The 20,528-nt window shown below is 54.8% G+C and overlaps 7 protein-coding genes across 7 annotated transcripts; 2 read left to right on the top strand and 5 right to left on the bottom strand.

The window, feature by feature from the left end:
• Nucleotides 1-896: 896 nt before the first annotated feature.
• On the bottom strand, nt 897-2,420 carry BDP81DRAFT_334483 (uncharacterized protein; the record flags this gene model as incomplete). Its single annotated transcript, XM_060585768.1, has 2 exons — nt 897-2,054; nt 2,166-2,420. The coding sequence occupies 2 exons, from the start codon at nt 2,418-2,420 to the stop codon at nt 897-899; spliced, it is 1,413 nt and encodes a 470-aa protein (XP_060438419.1).
• A 3,361-nt stretch (nt 2,421-5,781) lies between these two features.
• BDP81DRAFT_441674 (uncharacterized protein) lies at nt 5,782-6,268 on the bottom strand. Its single transcript, XM_060591613.1, has one exon. The coding sequence runs from the start codon at nt 6,035-6,037 to the stop codon at nt 5,819-5,821; it is 219 nt and encodes a 72-aa protein (XP_060438418.1). The 5' UTR covers nt 6,038-6,268; the 3' UTR covers nt 5,782-5,818.
• Nucleotides 6,269-8,713: 2,445 nt separating this feature from the next.
• Nucleotides 8,714-9,213, top strand: BDP81DRAFT_441669 (uncharacterized protein). Its single transcript, XM_060591612.1, has one exon. The coding sequence runs from the start codon at nt 8,770-8,772 to the stop codon at nt 9,052-9,054; it is 285 nt and encodes a 94-aa protein (XP_060438417.1). The 5' UTR covers nt 8,714-8,769; the 3' UTR covers nt 9,055-9,213.
• An 80-nt stretch (nt 9,214-9,293) lies between these two features.
• On the bottom strand, nt 9,294-10,568 carry BDP81DRAFT_334478 (globin; the record flags this gene model as incomplete). The annotated part of the gene is made up of 1 exon (XM_060585767.1): nt 9,294-10,568. The coding sequence occupies one exon, from the start codon at nt 10,566-10,568 to the stop codon at nt 9,294-9,296; it is 1,275 nt and encodes a 424-aa protein (XP_060438416.1).
• A 989-nt stretch (nt 10,569-11,557) lies between these two features.
• Nucleotides 11,558-12,168, top strand: BDP81DRAFT_441666 (uncharacterized protein). Its single transcript, XM_060591611.1, has one exon. It carries the CDS (start codon nt 11,747-11,749, stop codon nt 11,987-11,989), a length of 243 nt encoding a protein of 80 aa, XP_060438415.1. The 5' UTR covers nt 11,558-11,746; the 3' UTR covers nt 11,990-12,168.
• A 1,919-nt stretch (nt 12,169-14,087) lies between these two features.
• Nucleotides 14,088-16,273, bottom strand: BDP81DRAFT_153122 (uncharacterized protein). Its single transcript, XM_060581926.1, has 2 exons — nt 15,192-16,273; nt 14,088-14,966 (listed from the first exon to the last, which is right to left on the bottom strand). Exons 1-2 carry the CDS (start codon nt 16,149-16,151, stop codon nt 14,265-14,267), a joined length of 1,662 nt encoding a protein of 553 aa, XP_060438414.1. The 5' UTR covers nt 16,152-16,273; the 3' UTR covers nt 14,088-14,264.
• A 547-nt stretch (nt 16,274-16,820) lies between these two features.
• Nucleotides 16,821-19,515, bottom strand: BDP81DRAFT_334505 (glycosyl transferase group 1; the record flags this gene model as incomplete). Its single annotated transcript, XM_060585769.1, has 6 exons — nt 16,821-17,957; nt 18,169-18,371; nt 18,445-18,725; nt 18,783-19,168; nt 19,234-19,271; nt 19,398-19,515. The coding sequence occupies 6 exons, from the start codon at nt 19,513-19,515 to the stop codon at nt 16,821-16,823; spliced, it is 2,163 nt and encodes a 720-aa protein (XP_060438413.1).
• Between the last annotated feature and the right edge of the window lie 1,013 nt (nt 19,516-20,528).

The following is a 20,528-nucleotide window of genomic DNA, read 5'->3' as shown; positions in this document are numbered from 1 at the left end:
ACAATATTAAACCTCGCGATGGTTCCTCCCTGGCGGACAGTGTCGATGCCATGATGCCTGTGCCCATGTCAAAAAAGTAAGGGGGCAAACCGCCTTACTCCGCCTAGACCCAAGCACCCAGAAACCCAAGACCCAAGACCTAAGATCCAAGATCCCCCACGGTACGGGGGTGTGCTGAAGAGGAACTGGGGGGGGGGGGGGGGGGGGGGCGTGTGGGAGTGTGGGAAGAGTTGAGGTTCGGTGATGGTTTGTCTGTTGGTGGATCGAAGGGGGTGGTTCGGAGTTCCGTGCCCGAGTGTCTCGAACGGTCGCCGGGATTCTTTTTTGGCGTGCACGTTCGGCGTTGACTATTTTAGCTGCCAGCAAACAAACGGGATTCCGACTTATTATTTAGTCAGCCAGTCTCTCGATCTCGGTCTCGCGGACGCCATCGGCCGCCGCCCGGGAGGCTTGATAAGACGGCGCCTCTTCTTCAACGAAGGCTCATCCAACGCGTGTGAAAGCGACTTGTTTCGGCGCTGGGAGCAACCGATGTCATCAGACACTCGAGAGAGAGACCTAACGACGAAAACGGTCCTGGACTCAAGAATTTCGGAAGCGCGATCCGTTCCGTAGTGACCTTTAACCTTCACAAAGTCAATGTATCAACGTGCATATCTTCCTCGTGGAGAATATGGGGTACCTGCACATGAAAGACGTTTCTTTGTCCCGCGTGGTTCAGATTGAGGCTGTCTTGGCTCCTCATGTCTAAAAGTAACTCCATCCGATCCCGTGAACTCCATGACACAACTCCATCCGTCGTCCCATTTCCCACTAAGCATATTGAGAAGCAAGCTGAGGCGCCTAATACAACAAATTTGCACTATCTAACATGATTACACACCTTGGCTTCGTCTTCATCCGTCGAGAGAAGTCTCCATCGCCTTACGTAGATCCTTTAGTTCCTTGCCTAGACTCTCTTCTTGTCTCTTGAGTGCCTGAAATGAGACATCCACCACTCCAGAGAACATTGAGGCTGCATCAGGGGCCTTTCCCGCTGATGAACCATCCGATCGCAGAGTCGGATCAAGTGATGCAGATGCTCGCCGCATCTGTAGAAGAAACTCCTCCGCTAACTGAATCGTGAGAGACATCTGCAGAGACGGTGCCGAGTCGACGGCAAAGGAGCCCACGGTGACGCCAGGAAGCTTCCATGACAAAAACAGATGACCCGACTCAAGCTGATTTAGCTCTGAGTGAATGCAGCTGAAGACCTTCTGGTACATGTCTAGAAGCCGAACATACGTCGAGAGGACGAAGAGACAGGTCGCCGGATCCGACAAGGAGTTGAGCCCTTTAGCTAGTACAGAGTTCCCGCCATCGCTTGCGGGAGAGGCGGCCTCCATCGGTGGAGACATTTCCGCAAGAAGGTCTGCAAAGTGTCGAGAGAGTTTGAACATCTCATCAACAGGGAAAGGTGCCGTGGTTGAGCTTCCGTCATCGGGTGTCGAGGCTATGCTGGATCGGCCGGGCTCCTCGGATGATGAGTCGATGTGCGCGGGTAGACTCGACGACAGCTCAAAGAGCCGGGAGTTGACTTCGGTGATGCGAGGCATCCACTCTCCAGCCGATGGTCCTTGGCCAGCAGCATACGGCCGGAGCATGATCTGCCTTGTTCTTTGCTTGACACGCTTCCTTGCTCTCCGCGGTGGAGTAAAGTCATGTGGCTTACTCCATCTTGAAGAAGATTGCCTTTGCAACGCAGGGCTTCCGAGATAGACCCGGCCGACCTGGTCTGCTTGCGGAGCCATGGGTGAGGTGAATGCCGAGTCTGAAGTTGTCGAGTGGACTGGGCTCCATGGATGGGTAATGGATTCTCCATGTCCTGACATCAGATCGTCCATGGCTCCGGTGAAAGTCTGGGGTAATTGCTGTTGGTTTGTGCTGGGTTGATAGAGGCCGGCAGAGTTACCGAAGCCGAAGTCGAAGTCGACCATGTCAAGCATGGCATCAGGTGAAACGACAGCATTGTCTCCAAATGCCGTGTTACCACAGACGGGACCATCATGTTGGGTCTTGACGATAACTACACGAGGCAAAAAAAAAAATTAAATTTCGTCAGTAAAGGGAGGATTATTCTAGACAAGTCAAAGACACCAAGACTCACCTTGATCGGACTGTGTGACTTGGGCGGACCCGCTCTCTGTACGCTGCCGCTTGGGAGTCGGGATGGCTCTTCGTACAACCTCTGCTGTTGAGCCGTATTGGTTGTGGTGGTTGTGTTGCTTGCGATAACGCAGAGAAGGGCTCGAAGTGCACTCTTCCTTGAGTCTGATACAGCGCTCACAGGCTTCATCGCCGACGCGCTTACAGCTCAGCTTCTGCCTATGACACCGATCGCAAGCCTTCCGAATCGGACCGTCAGACATTGTCACTGCCATGGTTCGGCGTTTGCAAAACAAGAACAATTTGCGAGGGAATTCCAGAGAGTCGGGGGTGAGGGGAGGTGTGTAGTCAAATAGGCCTGGATCCATTCGACCAAGAAGTGGGCTCTCTGATCCCTAGTCAATGAGACAGCTACGCATGAATGCTTTTCTCTCGACCGGGGACAAGAGTACCATTAATGAAGTGCAGGCAAAAAGAGAGAGATCCAGCGAGCAGGCGAGAGGTACCGAAGAGCATCGACTACGATACGACCCGAGCCGATCCATTCCTCGCCGCAACCATAGCCCGCTCGGTCGAAAAAGCACTGGATGTGCCGGGCCACCTTGATTGGACAATCATCGGCTAGCCTTGGAGCGAGATAGTAAAACATGGCGAATGTGGGCGAGGATGCTGGCACCTTGTCCCCTCGGACTGGAAAGAAATAGCATCTGGGCTAACCTCCCCAGAACTACGGACCGGGATATGGGAGTAGGGTAAGGTATCCGTAGGGTTCCCAAGGTAGGAGGAGGAGGAGGAGGAGGAGGGAGTGGAAAGGGGGTGTACAGAAGAACTGACCTTACAGACTCAAGTGTCCTCCAGTCCATCCAGTCTGGTTCGTTCGAATCGAGGAGAACACCACCGCTTGCTCGCCCGGGCAACCAATGGGCACTTCCCCGGCGGCCCAGCACCACGGTACAGACCTTGCGTGACTTCAGCGATCCGATGCTCATTACTAGACAGCTAGACAGTATGAGAGGGCGATGCCTGAAAGAAGAAACCTGCTCCACTAGCTCGCAGACAGAGAGAGATACGCGTCTCCAGTTCTCCTCTCTTCAATCTGCACACTGCACAGAGCTGCACTAGACAGCCCAGGATCACTTGCAAGGGGTCGGAAGCTCCACCAGGGTCCCTGTCTATGGAGACGATGAAACATGCAAAAACGAAGTGTCAGAACTCAGAAAAGGTTTGGACAGATGTGGTATAGAAAAACGACAAAGAAAGCTTTCTCTAGAGAGAGAAAACATAAAGACCTTTTTTCTCACCATGACGGGCCACCATCCGCCAGGTGTGGCGTCTGTCTGAGTCTCTTACCCACCGTCGAGTCGAGTCGAGCCGAAGCTCCTAGGTAGGTACTCCAATCCACTTCCCCACCACCGCGCGGCATGGTCTTGGACCACTTGGTCTCTCCTATGGTCTCTCATGGTCGACAGGGACCGCAAGAGCATGCAGAAAGTGGCTGAAAGGGCGGGCCCCCGAGTTTGTGTGCCAAGGAATGGCTAAGGGGCAAGTGGTGATCCTGCTTTGACGGCGTCGTCGATGGACGTCACATTTAGCACCCATCTTCTTCAGGAAAACGGTGCAGCGCGGCGCAGGCACCAGATGCTGTGCGACCATGATCGCGATTCGAGCTTTCGACGCCTAGCCTCGGGTTCGAGTTGGATCGCTTGCCCCATGTCAGATGTCACAAGGTTGCAGAGATAACGGCGAAGCCCTCCCCGCCGCCTCTGCCTCGTCCCATCGAGCCTTCTGGCCAAGATCCATCAAACTGTCAACGCGGCTTCGGGAAGCTTTTCAACGAGGAGCCAGTCTACCACGTAAGTAGACTCCACGACGGCTTGGATTAGTCTCCTAGTCTCCGTAGTCGCCGTGATTCTCGCAACGCAGCCAATGGAGAGAGCCGCCTTGGCTCGAGTAGAGTCCAGATTCAGTTCGATTGCCAACTTGGCGAGTCGGAGAACTCGGGGATGGACGATACGACCTGACACGACGACACGACACCGGGCAAGCGGGATGAAGCCAAGCCGATGTTGCTTAGCCGATAAATGGAGCAATTTCAGTCAAGACCCAGAAATCAAGCCCGAAAAAAAAAAACCCGTCTAACGGTTGCGTAGACATGTTTGCCCGTTATGCGTGGAAATTGTAAGGATTCAAGGGTTGTTTGCTTCCTTTGCTGGGTTGGTTTGCGTGGTTGTTTGTCGCCAAATATTTGTTGGTGGCTGCGAACCCGGCAATCTGGATTTTCGACCAGGGTACCCCGTGTTTGCGCCGCAGTGTACCAGATGAGATGGGAGCTCCAAGTGATCGATGCAATCTGGAATCCTACGATTGTCACAGTGCGTTATTGCCAGGGGGGCGGGGGGTTACTGATGCCGTGCCGTGATGACCTCAGGCACGATGGTCAGCTAAGACGAGAGGGGAGGCATCCCGCACCAACCGGGCGAGCACGCCGGCAGGCTGACCTCTGTGCCTCTTTTTGCCTCGCTCGGTGAAGTTCGGAGGCAGCACGGGGACAACCATGGCCGAAGTTGACAAATGGGGAGGCCCAGTAACAGCATCTTCATCGGGGGAAAAAAAAAAAAGTAATGCCGTAGTTGACTAAGGAAAGTCATGGTGGGAAATTGTCGTGGACTAGGAGACAGCCTTGCGACGAGAGGCCGTTGAGTAGGGCCCGTTGTGGGTTTAAGCAGGTTAGATCGGTAAGGATACGGCCGAGAAGGTGGCAGGAAGGCGCCGTCTCTTTGTCGTGCGGGAAGGCCAAGTAAGCGCTGTAGGCGGGCAGTTGGCGGGCGCGGTTGGATGGCAAGCGGGAGACGATGTCGATGATGAGCAGAGCATGAGAGTAGGCTGGCCGCTGGCGCGCCGTCGACGGTGAGTAACGTGCATTCCCTTAGAGCTGCGTGCCGGATTGGGGAGAATGCAGTTTTAGTGCGCGATATCGAGGAGCTCCAAGGTGTGGGTGGCTTGCTTGCTAGCAAGGATCATCGACACTACCCCTCAAGACGGACCCTTGCAAGCTTCTGGTATCCGCCGTGCCATGGTCAAATCCGGACGTCAGAGGGCGACCCAGCGTGATGGCGCAAATAGCTTAAGGAAAGCTAGCGATCTGGCACAGCTAGAGTTGTTGTTTGGGCTGTCAGACCCTTGCAATTCGATAGGAACGGCGGGATTCCGTACGGAGTATCCTACGGAGTAAAAGAGGATAACACGACGAATGGTTGATACAACCGAAACTTCTTGGGCCAAAGAACCTTGCTGCTCTGTCTGGAGACAAAGTTGGAATCCTGTGTCAAGGGAGGTCATTTGAGGAAAACATTAAGACACCCAAAAAAAAAAAAAAAAAAAAAAAAAAAAAAAAAAAAAAAGAAAAGGTACGAGAAACCGAGGTGCGTTGCACAAGGTGGGAAAGGCGGAAGAGGCCGCGTCGCCCAGCCTTCGACTCGTGGCAGCCCAGTCTTCATAACCATTCTGGGACTCTGGGGGATCACCAAGAAGTCAGTCAGCGGCATCACCACATCAATCTGTGAGACAGGATGGAGTGGGATGTTGTGATTGGGCACTGCGTGGCCCCGGGTTACGGGTAACGTCGAGGCTGGATTCGCCAACCGTTCAGAGCATGACGCCTTCCACCGGCTCATCAATGCAATTGTCGTTTGATGTTCTTGCTTGAAAGGACCAGATTCTTTGTTTTCGTTGTTGCGGATTGCGATTGTTCAGGCGACTGCGGCCGAAACGAAATGACAACAATTGGGTCGGATGAACTGGTGTTCCAGATGGTCCAGACAGTGCCATGAGCAGTGCTGGCACGATGCAGCCAGCAGCATTGTACTAGCATAGCACACATAGGCAGTAGCATAGGTAGTCGGCGGTCGCAGTGCCAGGTGCGCGAATGCGGGCCGTTCCACGGAATGAAGCATCAGATTATGCAACTGCCCGTGCTGGTGAACCACGACTCGCGTAGGTATGTTGACAGGCTCAGCTCGAGTCCCATTTTCGAGCACACACTAGGTATCATCGCAGCACCTCGGCCATCCTTCAGACCCGGTAGCATGGCATGATGGGGTTGCGTTGGATTTGCGGTTTAGTGCATTATGGCAGCTGCCCTCCCTTTCGGACTTGGCTTGTCGTCTCCCGGGTCCTTACATGGCGGGATGCGCGCATCCGCGGACTATTTCTTCAGCTTCGACAGAGACGAGACCCCTAGGCCAGTGCACTGCGAGTCTGCGACATCATGTGAACGATATTGGCGCCGAGGTGCAATATTGACGGGGGAGGGGCCCAAAAGAGTTTCGTGGGCGGCTTTGGGGCCGGCTGGACGCGTTAAAACAATGGAGAGAGGCGCGCTGAAGGACTCTCACGCAGCGTGGGGTGCTAGATAGTCTGCCAAATCAGAGTGCAAGGTCGACTTCGGCGAGGCACACTTTTCCATCGGCGAGGGGCGGCATCTGAGCAGCATCTGGGCAGCGGTTCTCGACCACGGAGGCCGTCGGTGCAATATCTCTGGAACATGAGAAGGGTCGGTTGGAGATTGGTCATTGGGGAGACCCCATGCGGTACACGAATAATGTCGAGCTCCAGGCAGTTCCAGCTTCCAGGCCGCTCTACTTCGTATCAAGTGTACATACGAACAGGTCGCAGCTTCCAACTGTCCCGTGACGGGGGACGACTGATGAGGTGTGGCCAAGATGCGCGGATAGAGTTTGAGTACCGGCATTCCACGGTCGCCATCCTTGTGATTCGTATCCCCTGGGTGGGCGATGAGTTTCGGCAGGTCGCAGAATGGCAGGAAAGGGCGCATCGCGACGGAATGCAGCTGACTCTTCCAGAACTCTGGCCCTTAGGCGCATCAGGATTCCACTCGATTATTTCTTCCCGAGGCCCCTGGAACGACGACGATGGGTGAAAAATGATCAAGATGAGTGAGATCATTGGACTGGGGACCTGGCTATTCCGGGACAGTTCCGGGGATCCATCGATCCATCGAGCAAGATGCCTGGGTCGATGTGAGCACTGAGCAGTCGAATATGACCAAGGCCAAGGCCATACCGTGAGAGAGTTAGCGCGCGCAGGCGATTCACTAGGAACATAGGAGCTGGAGCCTGGGAGGCGATGAATCTGATCGTCGGGACGGGCGATGGAGCCGCGTGAATGGAAAGGAGAGCACGGAGAGGAAGGGGAAGAGAAAGAAGAAAGATGGTTAAGAAAGGAAAAGATTAGTGGTGCCAGATCGATGGGAATTGAGCCCCTGTCATGTCCGCGGGCCCCCTGTCCTGACGCAGGGAAGCAAAACTATGGGCGAAAGAGATGGAGAAGCGGCGACTACGACTGCACGCGCCCAGCCACGTACGGAATCTCTAGCGAGAGTTGAACATTCCAAAGGGGAAAACAGCAGTCCCCCGTCGATGAGTGAATGGCGTTGGTGTTGGTGTTGGTGTTGGTGAGAAGTGGAAATGATTGAGGCGGCAACGTTGGGCGGGAGGGAGAATGACGGAGGTGACGCCCAGGCCGAGGAAGATGGGAAGAAGGCACGCCCGACCCGGATGACAGCGCAATGTACGTACCTGTTTCCGGCCAACGGATCCGGGGACGGCAACGGCAGGTGGGGGCCTGTCCGGAGGCCGAGGACGGAGAGGTGCGCCTTCCGTCTCCTACTAGGTACCTTAATGCTCCTGTCCTCGTGACTTCCTCCTCTGCCCTCGTACCTTCCCCCTCAGACTCTGACCTGAAGGTACCTACCTACCTACCCGTCCCTCTTGCCTTTCCCGGCCTACCAAGGTGGCCGTACCTGGACCACTGGTCTTGCCTGTTTTATTCTTAGCGTTCGGCACCGGAGCCCCGACTCCCCGGGCACGTGGTCTCACCAAACACGGCCGAAGTGAACCCTTGGGCCGATCCAGTGAGGTCTCGAGGTGTAAGTCACCCACTGCGGTGCAGCAAGGTGAGGTGCGGTAAGGTACGGATAATCCTCTCGAGACTACTTGTCCATGTCGATCCGATGCCCCATGCATGGGTAGCTGCTGGATCGTTGGGTCGCTGCATCGCTGCATCGCAGATCGACGGACCCAAAGCCATGATACCGCCTCCCTGCTGGTCCCAATACCATTTAGCTGCCCTCCCGGATCGCACCCGCTCCCGCGCAAGCTCCCGCTCGGGGAGCCAACCCGCCTGCAAGCCGTGTCTCGACGCCTGGTCCTGGGAGCCGTCGTCACGATGCACAACTTGGGCGCCAAACCCAAGTTACTCGTCACTTTTCTGTGCTGAGAAAAAGCAAGGTCTACCGGGAATACGACCTTTCTCTGTGTCACCCAACCCATTTTTCCTGGTCTCCGTCCAGTCCTCTCTTCGTGAACCCCGCGGGCCTCGTCCGCACACCCTTTCGCCTCAACCGATGAACCATGGACGTAAGCTTCATCTCAACGGCGGGCTGCTTACTTGACGCATTATAGCAATGGCACGAACGAGTTGCTTGGCTGCTACATCGCAACGCCCAAGTTCAGAATCTCAAACTCTGGTTCACCAACGGACCGTCCCGACTCCATCCAGTGCCTAGTCGATAGAAGGCGTAGTATTAACAACGCTCGTTCCTCGATGCCAATATCAACTTCATCCTCTACACCTCATCAACTTGCTACAACCCAAGATTCGACTTGGCGTCTAGAAGCCTCGTTTTCAGCCTGTGCGCAAGATCGTGAAAAATTCTACACGTCAGAAAATCTTTCGCAGAATCCATCGCCTCGAAACAGCGCAGCTGGGGAAAAGAAAAACTTGAACTCGCACGGCCGAGGGAGGGCTAAGTCACGAAAAAAGGACACAAGGCAAAAAAGTAACGATTCCTCGACACAAATTTTGTTGTTCACAATGACAAAATGTTGAAAATCTCAGAGAGGTATCTATCTATCCATACAATTACAGTTGAAGCAAGGCGCGCGAGGAAAAGAACCTCTTCCAGTATGATACCAAAACCTGTCGCCCCGCCAAATCATCCCTTCGCAAGATCCCAGCCGGATCTTTCCCTTTCTTTCTTTCTTTTCTCTCTCTCTCTCTCTCTCTCTCTCTCTCTCTCTCTCTCAGCCCTGTCTAACCTGATACTCAAATCATTGCTGTTTGACTGACTATTGCTCGACGTCACCAGTTGCGAATAGCTCCAGCTTCACTCTCTCCCTCTCGACGCCCAAACCTTCCAACACAAGTCTCACATTGAGCATCCAATCCCTCGGCCCGCAGACATAGTACTCGGTTCTCTTGTCGGCGAGGCCGAGCTCCTCTTCTGGCAATTGCTTCAGGTCGAGGTGCTGCTTGTAATCGTACTCCTGCCCCTTCTCGTCCCCTGCCTTGACCTCATTGAGGAAGATATGCGCGCTGACATTGTCTCGCTCCCGCGTCAGGTTCCGGATGTGCTTGGCAAATACCAAGTTGCTGCTGTTGCGTGCCGCGTGCACCCACTTGATCGGCCGGTTCGGCGTCTTGGACTCTGGGCTCAGCACCGTGTTGAGGATCGACATGAGCGGCGTTGCGCCGACACCTGCCGAGAGGAGCACCAACGGCACATCCGCCTTTTCGGCCTCCTTTGCGTCCAGGAAGAAGTCTCCTTGCGGGTGCGACACATCAATCTCGTCACCAACCTCGTACCCGTCGTGCAAAAGGTTCGAAATGAGGCCGGGGACCAGACCCTTCTTCAAGTCCTCTCCGGGCGCGTCCACCACAGTCGCCTCACGCTTGACACTGATGCGGTAGTACTCGCCCTGTGTTGCGGCGTCGCTTAAACTGTACTGTCTGGGCTGGGTGATGCCACCGAGTTGCGGTACCGGGACCTGCACGGAGATGTACTGGCCCGGGAGATACTTGGGCAGGGGCAGCTTGCCGTCAGAGGGTGCGAGGTGGAAGCTGGTAACGGAGTCGGACTCGTCGATGCGGCGGATGATCTTGAACTTGCGCCAGTTCGTCCAGGTGCCGGCTTCCTGGTACATCTCCTTCTCACGACCGATGAAAACCTGCGCAAGCTGTCCGTAGGCCAGCGTCCAGGCCTCGGCGATCTCGGGGGTGAGTGCGTCACCCAAGACGTCTCCGATTGCCTTCATGAGGTGGGTGCCGACGATGTCGTAGTGCTCAGGGCGAATGTACAGCGACGCATGCTTGTGAGCGATGCGCTCAACGGCAGCTTTGAGTCTAGGCAAGTCGTCGATATACGTGGCGTAGGCTAGAACAGACTGGGCGAGTGCCCGGGGTTGCTCCCCCGATGCCTGGTTGCGGAGACTGAAGATGTTCTTAAGTTCGGGGTGGGTGTCGATCATCTCCTTGTAGAAGAGAGTCGTGATGGTTTCGCCGTGCACCTTGAGCACGGGCGCTGTCGACTTGACCATGTTGATCTGGTCTTGTGTGAGGCTCATTCTGGCGGATGAGATGGAGAAGGCTCGGGCAAGGTTGTTTGTGGGACGAGCCAAAGTTGGCAAAAGACGAGTGGTCTTGAAAAGAGAAGAACATCCACCAAGGGTTGTTAAGTAGGAGGTGATGTTGAGGGTGACGGTGACGATGACGATGATGATGTGCTGCAGCTAGTGCTCAGCAGTCTGAAGCCTGATGTTTCTTTTGGTCTGTGTGACGAAAGTCTGAAGTCTGAATAAGTGATACTGCTTCTCTTTTCCGTTTCAGAAGCGGGAGACTCGGGCAGTATTTATTTTCTACGACAAAGGTACAGCATTTCCACGGCATGAAGGTTACAATTGACAAATATCAGGCTTCTCAATGGTCGACGATGTGTGCGGACCGCTCATGGCCGCTGGCCTCCACAGAAAAACCGGGCGTCCCGTAACATCCCTCTTGCCGGTGGCCTGACATCGGGTCGGAGTTCCACACGTCGTTGAATCTTGCATCTCCGCGGCGCGCGCCCGTTCAATGGGTCACAACATCGGCAACGGGATCCATTTCCCAGGCGGCCGGGGGTCACCCCTGACCAGAGGACCACGTCGAAATCGTCAGCGGCTCGGCCGCTTTCGCATGGCTCGTCAGGTCTGCCGACTGGTTCACAGGGTCGCAAATGCTACGCGGTGAACGGGTCTAGACTTTGGTCATGGCTTTGGCATTGGTTTTGCAGTTGCGTCACTCTCTGATCGTCGTAGCGACACTGAGTCGTTGAATCGTTAACATTCGTTGATGGTCAAATCCACTATGGCTGAATCTACGATACGTCTGCGATACTCCCAGGTGAGAGCTGCTCGAAATCAAGGCCTCATTCACGTGTCACGTGTCACTCGTCACTGCTCTCTGCCCTGCCGGTAACAGCCGGTGGCAGCCGGTGGCAGCATGCAAGCTGCGAGATGGATCGGGAAACTCGTCCCTAGAGTCTGAGAGGCGCAGAAACCTCTTTTCTGTCAAAGTGTCGCAAGTGCGGCGGCCAAGCATCCGAGTCTAGAGGAGCATTAAAAGCTCTTTGGTGGCGCGGTGGTTCCTGGCACTAAAGTAATCTAATGAGCAACGCTACCCTCCCACGCCTCCGAAGCCTCCCTCGCTTGTCAAAGCCTAATTCTGCAGGCGAGAGACAGCTGGGGCCTTTGTTGGAGCAGGGCACATGGGACTCAGACACAAGTGTCTGTTCCTCATTCAATTCCTCCTTACAATTCTAGTGGCGTCCTCAGCTATTGATTCCGTGCCTGAGAATGGATTTGACAGATGGCGAGGAAAGGGACGGTGGAACATGGAGGGTGAGGTGTACCGAGTGGCCGACGCCTCACATCAACAGGCGAGAAACATGTATGTTTGGCGACGAGAGACACAATGTCGCACCGCCACTCCCGTTTTGAGTGGCTTGTAGCTTCTGGTTGTCCAGCTAATTGCGTCACTTTTGATCGCAATTTACCGTCCTGCTAGTTTCGCGCAATGTCGTCCGGAGGTGGTGGTCTAAGTTTGGCGAGAGAGGAGCAGAGTACCTATTCCTTGCTGACTCGATTCGGAAGCAAACTGAAATTTTTGACAAGCAGGACGGGGGGGCTGAAGTGATCACCGCGAGGGTTCCAAGTTCCAACTCTGCCCGTGCCGACGGGATGGAAGCTCCTTCGGGCAGCCTCCATCCCGGCAGCCTTGGATCAATGACAAGTTTGGGTGTTGTGTTTTCCGCGCCTTGATGGCATTGTAGCCTCAATCCCTCTGCATCTAATACCTCGAAACCGATTTCTATCCCAAGACTAACGAATCCAACGGCGCCTATCCCCAACACGGCTACGGGTTACAACGCCAAGAAGAATCCCGCTGCGGTTGCCGCGTCCCGGCGCCACATCAGTGCACTCTGCACTTTTGCGCCGCACCAGCCGACACGGTAGCACTGGGGAGTTTACATAATACCTCGAGGGATTTCCCGGGACACTTGGAAAAAAGAGTCGCCCAGGCGCGGAACCGCAGCAGCGAGATCAACGCCAAAGGATCAGAATTCTCGTGGCTCCACGATTCCCCATTCATGATCCCACAGGGGGGCTAGCGGAAGGCTAGCGGAAGGCCCATGACCTGGGACCTGGGGAAACCCTTCTCCGCGGACCGGGTCGCGTAGGGCTTGATGCGTGTCAGGGAAGAAGGCGGTAGATCGCGGGTCGTGACCATTATGACGACCCTGATTTGGTTGCTGTGCTCCGTAGAGAATGGCCACGAACCGTTACGTGCAAGAAGTTCTAGAAGCATTTTGCATGCTCCTATGGGACCGATCACACTTCCTTCATTCATCAGAGCATTCAACAGAGTCTCGATTGAAGTCGAAGCTCAACTGCTCAAGGCACCATAAGAATTGGTTACTACAGTGCACCTTGAAAGACCAGCACCCACTTCGTTTCTACTGACCTCGGGCTATAATGTGAGATACATTCCAAGTGAGAGTGTATGTAAACCATCGTAACCCCCAATCTTGGCATGATTCCACTTTAATGTGCCGCTCTCGCAAAGTTGGCGAGTGTGCGCTGAGTCGTGACCTCACAGATCTCGCTATTGCGAAATGTCCGAGGTGCGAGCTTTGTGGGACGATTTTCTTGACGTCTGATCAACGCGACGACGCAACGCACGATCGGAACCATAACGTCAACGTCTACCGTAGGTAAATGGGTCTAGATTTAGGTCTTTGGATGGACATTCATAGAATTTGGAATTATAATGGGGGGGTTTTTTTTTTTTTTTTTTTTTTTTTTTTTTGGTCATCATAGCGGACTTTTATTTGCGGAAGTAGAATGCAAGCAACCGAAAGTCCATCAACGTCGTGAGATGAAAGAATGCTACGCTCTTGCAACTACCATTTCCACGTTGAACCAAGATGAAAGTTTAGCAGAGATATAGGGAATCGCAATCAAACCTCCTCTTTTGAGGTTTCCCGTTACCGTCAGCATGTTGGCCAGTTGCCGTCGTTTCTCGCCCTTTCCATCAAGCGCACGAGAGGCCTCGACGGAATAGAATCGCCGATATCTGGATTTGACGAGTAGAACCGCAGATCTTCAAAAGTTTCGTTCCTCGGATGATGTTATAGGTTCGTACTTTTCTCAAGCTGCATTCTTCATCGCTGAGATGTTGGAGGACCAAGATGAGGACGGAAAACCCTCTTTCCTGGTTGGGATTGAATCACGAACCTTGCAAATGACACTGAACATTTGTCAAAATGAGCAAACGATGCCCTGCTCCCATGATGAAATACAGATAGATATACATGCAGGTTCAATCCGGTCAAGTCGTGGTATTATCTGTCTCCCCAGTCCAACCACATAAACCCGTGTGGGAAGGAGCAAGAAGAAAGGAAAACAATCGTGTCAGATCCGGTAGTCGAGGGGACTGAGATCCTCACTTGGGTCTTCCCTCATAAAACCCTCGACCAACTTACGCGGATCGCTTAGTGATAGGAATGAGGTGAAACGGACTGAAGGGCCCTCTCGCTTGAAGGTTAATACACGTCACCGGCGGCATATTCACCCTCCGGAAAATGTGTAAAGCCAGCTCGTGTCAGAATCTTGAGAAGCAATCCAGAATCTAGGGAACATCACCAGGCTCGATCCAAAACAAAACACCACAACAATCTACCCCTCCAACCATCTTCATAATCATCACCACCCTCATCAACACTCTCAAGGCCTAGGCTCCCACTCCCAATACCCCTCCCCACCCCCTCGTCCACCCCGCCTAGCCAACAAACTCCTGTTCTGACAGCTCGGATGGAAGTGATCCTCCCTCAGCCCAAAAGGCCACATGGCAATGAAGCAAACCTCCCCGACGCCGCACCCGGGCCTACACTTCTTCCACGTGCTCCACCCGAGATCCTCCTTGAGCGACTGAATCACCTTCCGGCCCTTTGTTACCGCGCCCTCGAGCTTCTTGTCATCATCCCCGTGACTCTCGTCAACGACGCGCCGGACCTCTGCCTCGGAAAACGCGCTCGTCAACGCCGGCATCGCCCGCAGAACGAGGCCCCGGACATCGAACAGATCCCCGCAGAGTCTCTGGACGACAGTCTCGACGGCAACGTACATCATTCCGTCCTCGGGCGTCCACTCGGCCTTCCACACCGTCGCCGGTGTCAAAAAGTGCTTCACGCACCGCTCCCTCGCCTCCTTCACGTACCCATCCTCCTCCTCCTCCTCCTCCTCCTCCTCCTCCTCCTCCTCCTTCTCGACAACAGCAGAATCATCCGCATCCCGCGGATAATCCACAAACGTATTCGTAACAGTCAAAACCTGCGCCACAAACCCTTCATCCCCTTCAACAGCCCCCTCATCCGCCAAAGTCTCAATCCGATCGCCATGCCTGGTAACAATCATATCAACAACACCCTGCCAATCAATCCTCCCATCATCCCACCCCGCCCCCTTCACAATCTCCCCAACCCGACCAAGCATAACCCCCCTCTCCGCCTCCGTCAACCGTCCCAGGCGCGGCATATCAACCCGCCCATTCGGATTACTCACATTCAAAGGATACCACAACCCGCTCACCATCCCCCCAAACCCAAGCCTCACCCGTCCCCCTCCAATCCCATCATACCGCTGGCCAACAGCCCTCGCCCACTCAAACATGTCGATCCCGACCCCCGCCTCAGGAACATCGCTCCACGGCCGTCTCAGCACGCTCTCGAGCGCCAACCCGTCGTGGAAATCGCAGTAGATCGCCTCGAACCCGATCTCCATCCGAATCACCCCGTCCAGCCCCCACGCCTTCACAACCTCGCACACTTCCGCCGCGCGATCCCACTCCCCGAACCCAGGCGCTTCCTCGGGTCCGCGCAGCAGGAAATCCTGCGTGTCGAGCGTGCCCATCCCCGTCTTGCCCGCCGCCATGCCGTCGAGATACAGCAGCTTCAGATCCCGCTTCGCGCGGTAGGTGTGGAAGTATCCCCGCACAGGCTTCCCGTCGCCGCCGCCAGGTCCACCGGGTCTCCTCGGAGGAGGCTTCTTTCTGTCGTCGTCATCTGCCCCAATAGGCCGTTGAATTCCCTCCCCTCCCATCATGAGGATAGGTTCCGAATCATGCGGTCCCTTCGGCGGTCCACCCCCTCCGCCACCAGGCGGACCCCCGGGACCCTTCCCCTTCCCAGGCGGCCTCGGAGGCGGCGACCCCCTTCCACCCCGATAACTCCTCGCAAACCCCTCCGAGTGCTCCATCTCAAACGCAAGCCACTCGAAGCTGTCGGGGGTACTATTCGCCCTCGTACCGTGATACATCAGCGTACCCTTGGGCACCGTAGCCGGAATGAGACCCAGCCCGTTATGATGGAACGAGGAACCCCACTGTCGCATGGCAGAATGCACGGCATTGAAAATATGCACCGCATTCTCCCGCGCCTGGTCCGCGCTCGGCGCGAAGTCCAGTGACGACGATGTCGACCGAGATGGTTGATGTGGTTGATGGTGAGGCGATCGCGGCGCCGAAACTGGCTCGGCCGAGACGAGAGCCGTAGCCGGAGATAAACTTAGGCCAGATAGCACCAAGACGGCGGCGGCCGAGACGAGGTGAACCATAATGTTCACCTTGGGACAGACAGTTGCGGATTAAAAGTAAAAAAGACACCAAAATCTAGAAACACAGTCGAGCCAATGTCCAGTCGAGATAAAACAAAACGGAGAGAAAAAGGGCACAGCACGGGAGGTGGCAGCTTATGGCTTTGGCTTGGCTTATCAATCGGAAGGATCAGCCGTACAAAAGGCCCTGGTACAAAGTACGCCGGTGCGCTGGTACGCGCGGCTGGCCGCGACAACTGACTGATTCAAGTGATTCGCGGTGAGACAGGAGATGTAGCAATCGGAAATCCGACCGGGGCTTGCGGCTTGCGGCTTGCGGGGCGCAGTCGGCGTCTGGCAGCTAAACCTGTCACCTGGTGCCATCTGGGATCACCCCAGCATAATCGTCGTCGTCGAAACATTTCCTCGTATCTTCACACCATCTCTCTGATTATCTCTCACCATCAGTCAAAGATAACATCTGCAGCTTAAAACACTGAAGTGGGGATATCAATTCGAGTACCTTACTGACCAAGAAAGCCATCTAGCTACCATACATCTCAGTCTATAAAAGACCCCGAGAACCGCCGTTTTTTCACGATACGGTCACTTCTTAAGGGACCCAAGTCCTAGCCGCAACATGTCACGACCTCATCGTTCTTTCATTCGCAGAAACGCAGCCACAGACCCTCAGTGACCCTCATCACCATTCTGGCCGTTAGTCTTTCCAGAGACGACAGGAATGTCCTTCTTCTCGGTAAAGTGGCGGGGTAGACGGTTCTCGCTGTCGCTGTACGGCTTGTCGGCCTCTTCGCGGGCCATGTCATTGACCCAACGCTCATCACAGCGCAGACCAGGCTTGACACCGACTTCGGCCCACTTGGCGGCAAGGTAGAACCAGCCCAGGGCGTTGCCGACAGTGCCGACCTCATCGCTCACACCAGTAGCGGCGGCATGGCTCATCTTCTTGTGCAGGTCAGCATCGGTGAAGAGCTTCAACAGGTGACTTGCAACGGTCTTGTAGTCGCCGGGCTTGACCAAAAAGCCGTTGACATTGTCCTTGACCTGAAGCGGAATCCCACCAGCAAGAGTCGCAATGACTGGGCGACCAGCATGCAGCGCCTCCGAAACCTTGACCTCGAAACCCTCGCGGGTGGAAAGTTGAAGGACAACGTGAGCGTTGGCGATGACAGTGTTGAGGAGCTGGTCATTGGGCTCGAGGCGCATGATGCTGCAGTCCTTGACGAGATGCGGATAATGTTTCTCGAGCTGATTCATAGTCTGATCGTAGATCATGCTCGCATCAGGGTCGTCAACTGAGCCATTGCCACAGACAACAAGCTGAGGGATGTCCGTCTCGCCCTTCTCCTCCAACAAACGCCGGAATTCGGCATAGGAGTCGATCACGGTGGGGATGCCCTTGGAAGGGTCGAAGCGAGCCACCTGGATGATGTACTTGCGTGCAGGCCACTCGAGCTCAGTCATCCCCTGGTTACGGCAGGCGGTGTTGTAGATGTGGCCATAGTAGCCAGTGTCCCACTTGTTGAGAGGCTTGTTCAAACCATCGAGCCAATCAGTGGTGGCAGGGAGGTAGGCCACCTTCTCCCGAGGCGCCGTGTGCGGGACGAAGATGGGAATGGGATGGCTGATGAACATGTCCGCATGCTGAATGTTGCTCCACAAGAAGTTCCAGATGTCTTCTTGAGGGGAACCAGCCTTGGCAGTCAAGTCGCTGCGAATCTGGATGTGGGATCTGTAGAGGACAGGACGATCCGGTGTAATCTTCTTGATCAGAGGAATCAAGCCAGGCATTTGCGGGTCATCAATCTGAATGGGGCACACTGAGTTAGCAGGCCGTCCATGATCGTAGCTGGGATGTGGGGCGAACCCGACGAGAGAGCTCCTGTGGAGATGATTCTACATTGGATGCATCCGTGGAGGGGTAGCTGTGCAAGTGGGGGGAGGGGTAGCAAAACTTGGGGATGGCAGCTACACTAGCTGGGTCGAGCGGGGGACACTGGGTTTGGGGAAAGCTCACCATGACAACGTCGGCACCGCCCTCTTCGGCGGGTCGCAGAGGACCTCCCTCGGAAAGCCAGTAACGGTTGGCATTGTCCGTGATCCAGTCAATAATGGACTGCTTCTCCTCAGCAGAAATGCGCTGATCGGGGTGGCTGACGCCCTGGAGGATGTTGTGGATATTCTTGGTCACCCTGAAGACGCCGGGCCTTGGCTTGGGCACTAGCTATGATGTCAGATCCGTACGATTCTCCAACAGCAACGTGGTCTCGATCCAATGCGGAAAACAACATACCATACCAGGTCAGGTCGACACCAATAGTTCGAGCAAACCTGACGAGAGCGTGTCGCATCAGGGCGACCCCACCACCTTGAGGGGTGCTGCTGAAGAAGGCAATCTTGGTCTTGTTCTCACGAAGCTGTTTGGCAAAGAACATGGTGGCATCCCAAGTAGGAGCCCCGCAGGTGTCCTTATGGTTCTGGATCGTATTGAGCTGCACACGGAAGCCCGCGTCAGTTTGGACGACACCTCTCCAGCCAACCTGGAGAAGGGGAACAAGCGAAGGACCAAAGTTCCTGCATTTTTCGTCAGTTTAATAGCACATGTCAGTGTTGGGGGGGGGTGCTTCTTACATGATGCACTTGCGGGCCATGGAGTCGGCCTGCTCATCAACACGCTTGATGTCCCAGAAACTCTTCTCCTTGTGCTCATCATCAGGGCGCAAGACAACCGGGACGATGTCGAGTTCGAGCCAGAGGCGGGAGCACAGAGTCTGGCTCATGTACTTGAGGGTCATGGGAAGACCAGCGCCAATGAACTTGGAAAAGTTGGCATGCTCGTAGTCTTCCAGGGTATTGATGACATAGTCGGCAATGGCATCGTTACCTGTCTGGGAGCTGTCGTCGAGGTTGATATGCTTGACGGTGAAGTCCAACAGGTAGACAGTGTCATGGATCGCAAGGGCAACCACAGCAGTGTGGGAGTCAGCGAAGACGGCAGAGATACCGCAGTAGAGGGTCTGTGGCAGTCTTGTTAGTCACAGCAATTTCGTTCAGAAGCTTTGCGGCAAGAAATAATAGGGACACAGCAACAAAGTGAAGGAGATGGGAAAACAATCAAGGCTGATAGGAATTGAGTGAGCGGAAGCTTCGGTTCATTGTCTCATGCAATGTGTGAATGGACGCATCAGGCCATTAAAGTAAGACATGCGGGAAGGACGACATCGTGAACAGGTAGGAGGGGTCAACTCACAGTCAAGGCTGGACCAAAATGATTGCCTTGCTCATGCATGGTGCTCATCTGTCTCCTGCGGTGAGCCGAAGCTCCCAGGGAGAACTGGCGGCCTGGCTGCTTGGGGTTCACCATGATGGCGGTGTCTGGCAGGATTGAGCTTTTGGATGAGGAGTCGATCAAGGTAAGGCCGGGGTAGGATCGTCAATGTATTCGATGCTTTTTGGAGGGTAGAAGTCGAGGTATGCTGAGCACAATTGTCTACCTCACAGAGCGTTGACTTGAGAGATGAATTGTTGACTGGGTGGAAAAGTGAAGAAGAGAGAGAAAAATTCGAGACGAGGGGAAGGAGGGGTTTTGTTGTGAGGCAGGTTGGAGTTTGGGAGGGAAGAAGGTAACGTGGACAGCCACGTTCAAGAGCAAGGCATGGCAAACGTGGCAAAGGTGGCAGGCAGGCTTTGGGAAAGGAGGGCAGACGGAGTACGGGATGGATGGGACATGAATTGGAAGGATCAATTGGAAGGCAGCTGCCGGACTAGGAATTAACTACAGCGAAAAGCAACACGGGATGTCACGATGAGTTGAGAGCAGGAAGGCAGGAGGTCAGGCAATGGAAGGTAGCCAAAGAGGTTGACCGGGTTAGGGAAGCCACCGTGGGACGATTCCTGCCGTATCTGCGCCTTCGGGCAGGAGAAGACATTAACTGTGAAGGAGCGGTTGGAGGTCACCTCACCTGCTCTCACCTTGCACCTTGCACCTTGCATTGGACTGAACATGTCTTGGGCCGTACCGACCGTACCTTGCCGCAGGCACATGTTTAACAGGCGGTATCGAGGTAAGTATCGCACGCGGAGTGCCATGCAACAAGCAAGGGAAAGTGGTATCTGGTATAGATACCGGGCAATGCAAGGCAAGTGGCAGCCCAGAGCACCAAGGGGAGGAAGGAGAAGGAGGAGTCTTGCATAAGGTACCTTAAGGTAGGCAGGGCCCAGGAAGGAGGCATGGGGAGGCTCTTCCCCGACCGGTACGTTCGGACGGGTAGCGGTCAAGTGGGGCCGGCCGCGAACGGTCACCGTGAGGTCACGCAACGTCAGGCCAGATTCGATACGTACCGTAAGGTATTCTAAGTATTAGGTAGGTACTCGACT

This window comes from Colletotrichum phormii (assembly GCF_030913505.1).
Source record: "Colletotrichum phormii strain CBS 102054 chromosome Unknown BDP81scaffold_36, whole genome shotgun sequence".
In the NCBI taxonomy this organism is placed as follows: domain Eukaryota; kingdom Fungi; phylum Ascomycota; class Sordariomycetes; order Glomerellales; family Glomerellaceae; genus Colletotrichum; species Colletotrichum phormii.
This window is presented reverse-complemented; position numbering and strand designations above follow the sequence as displayed.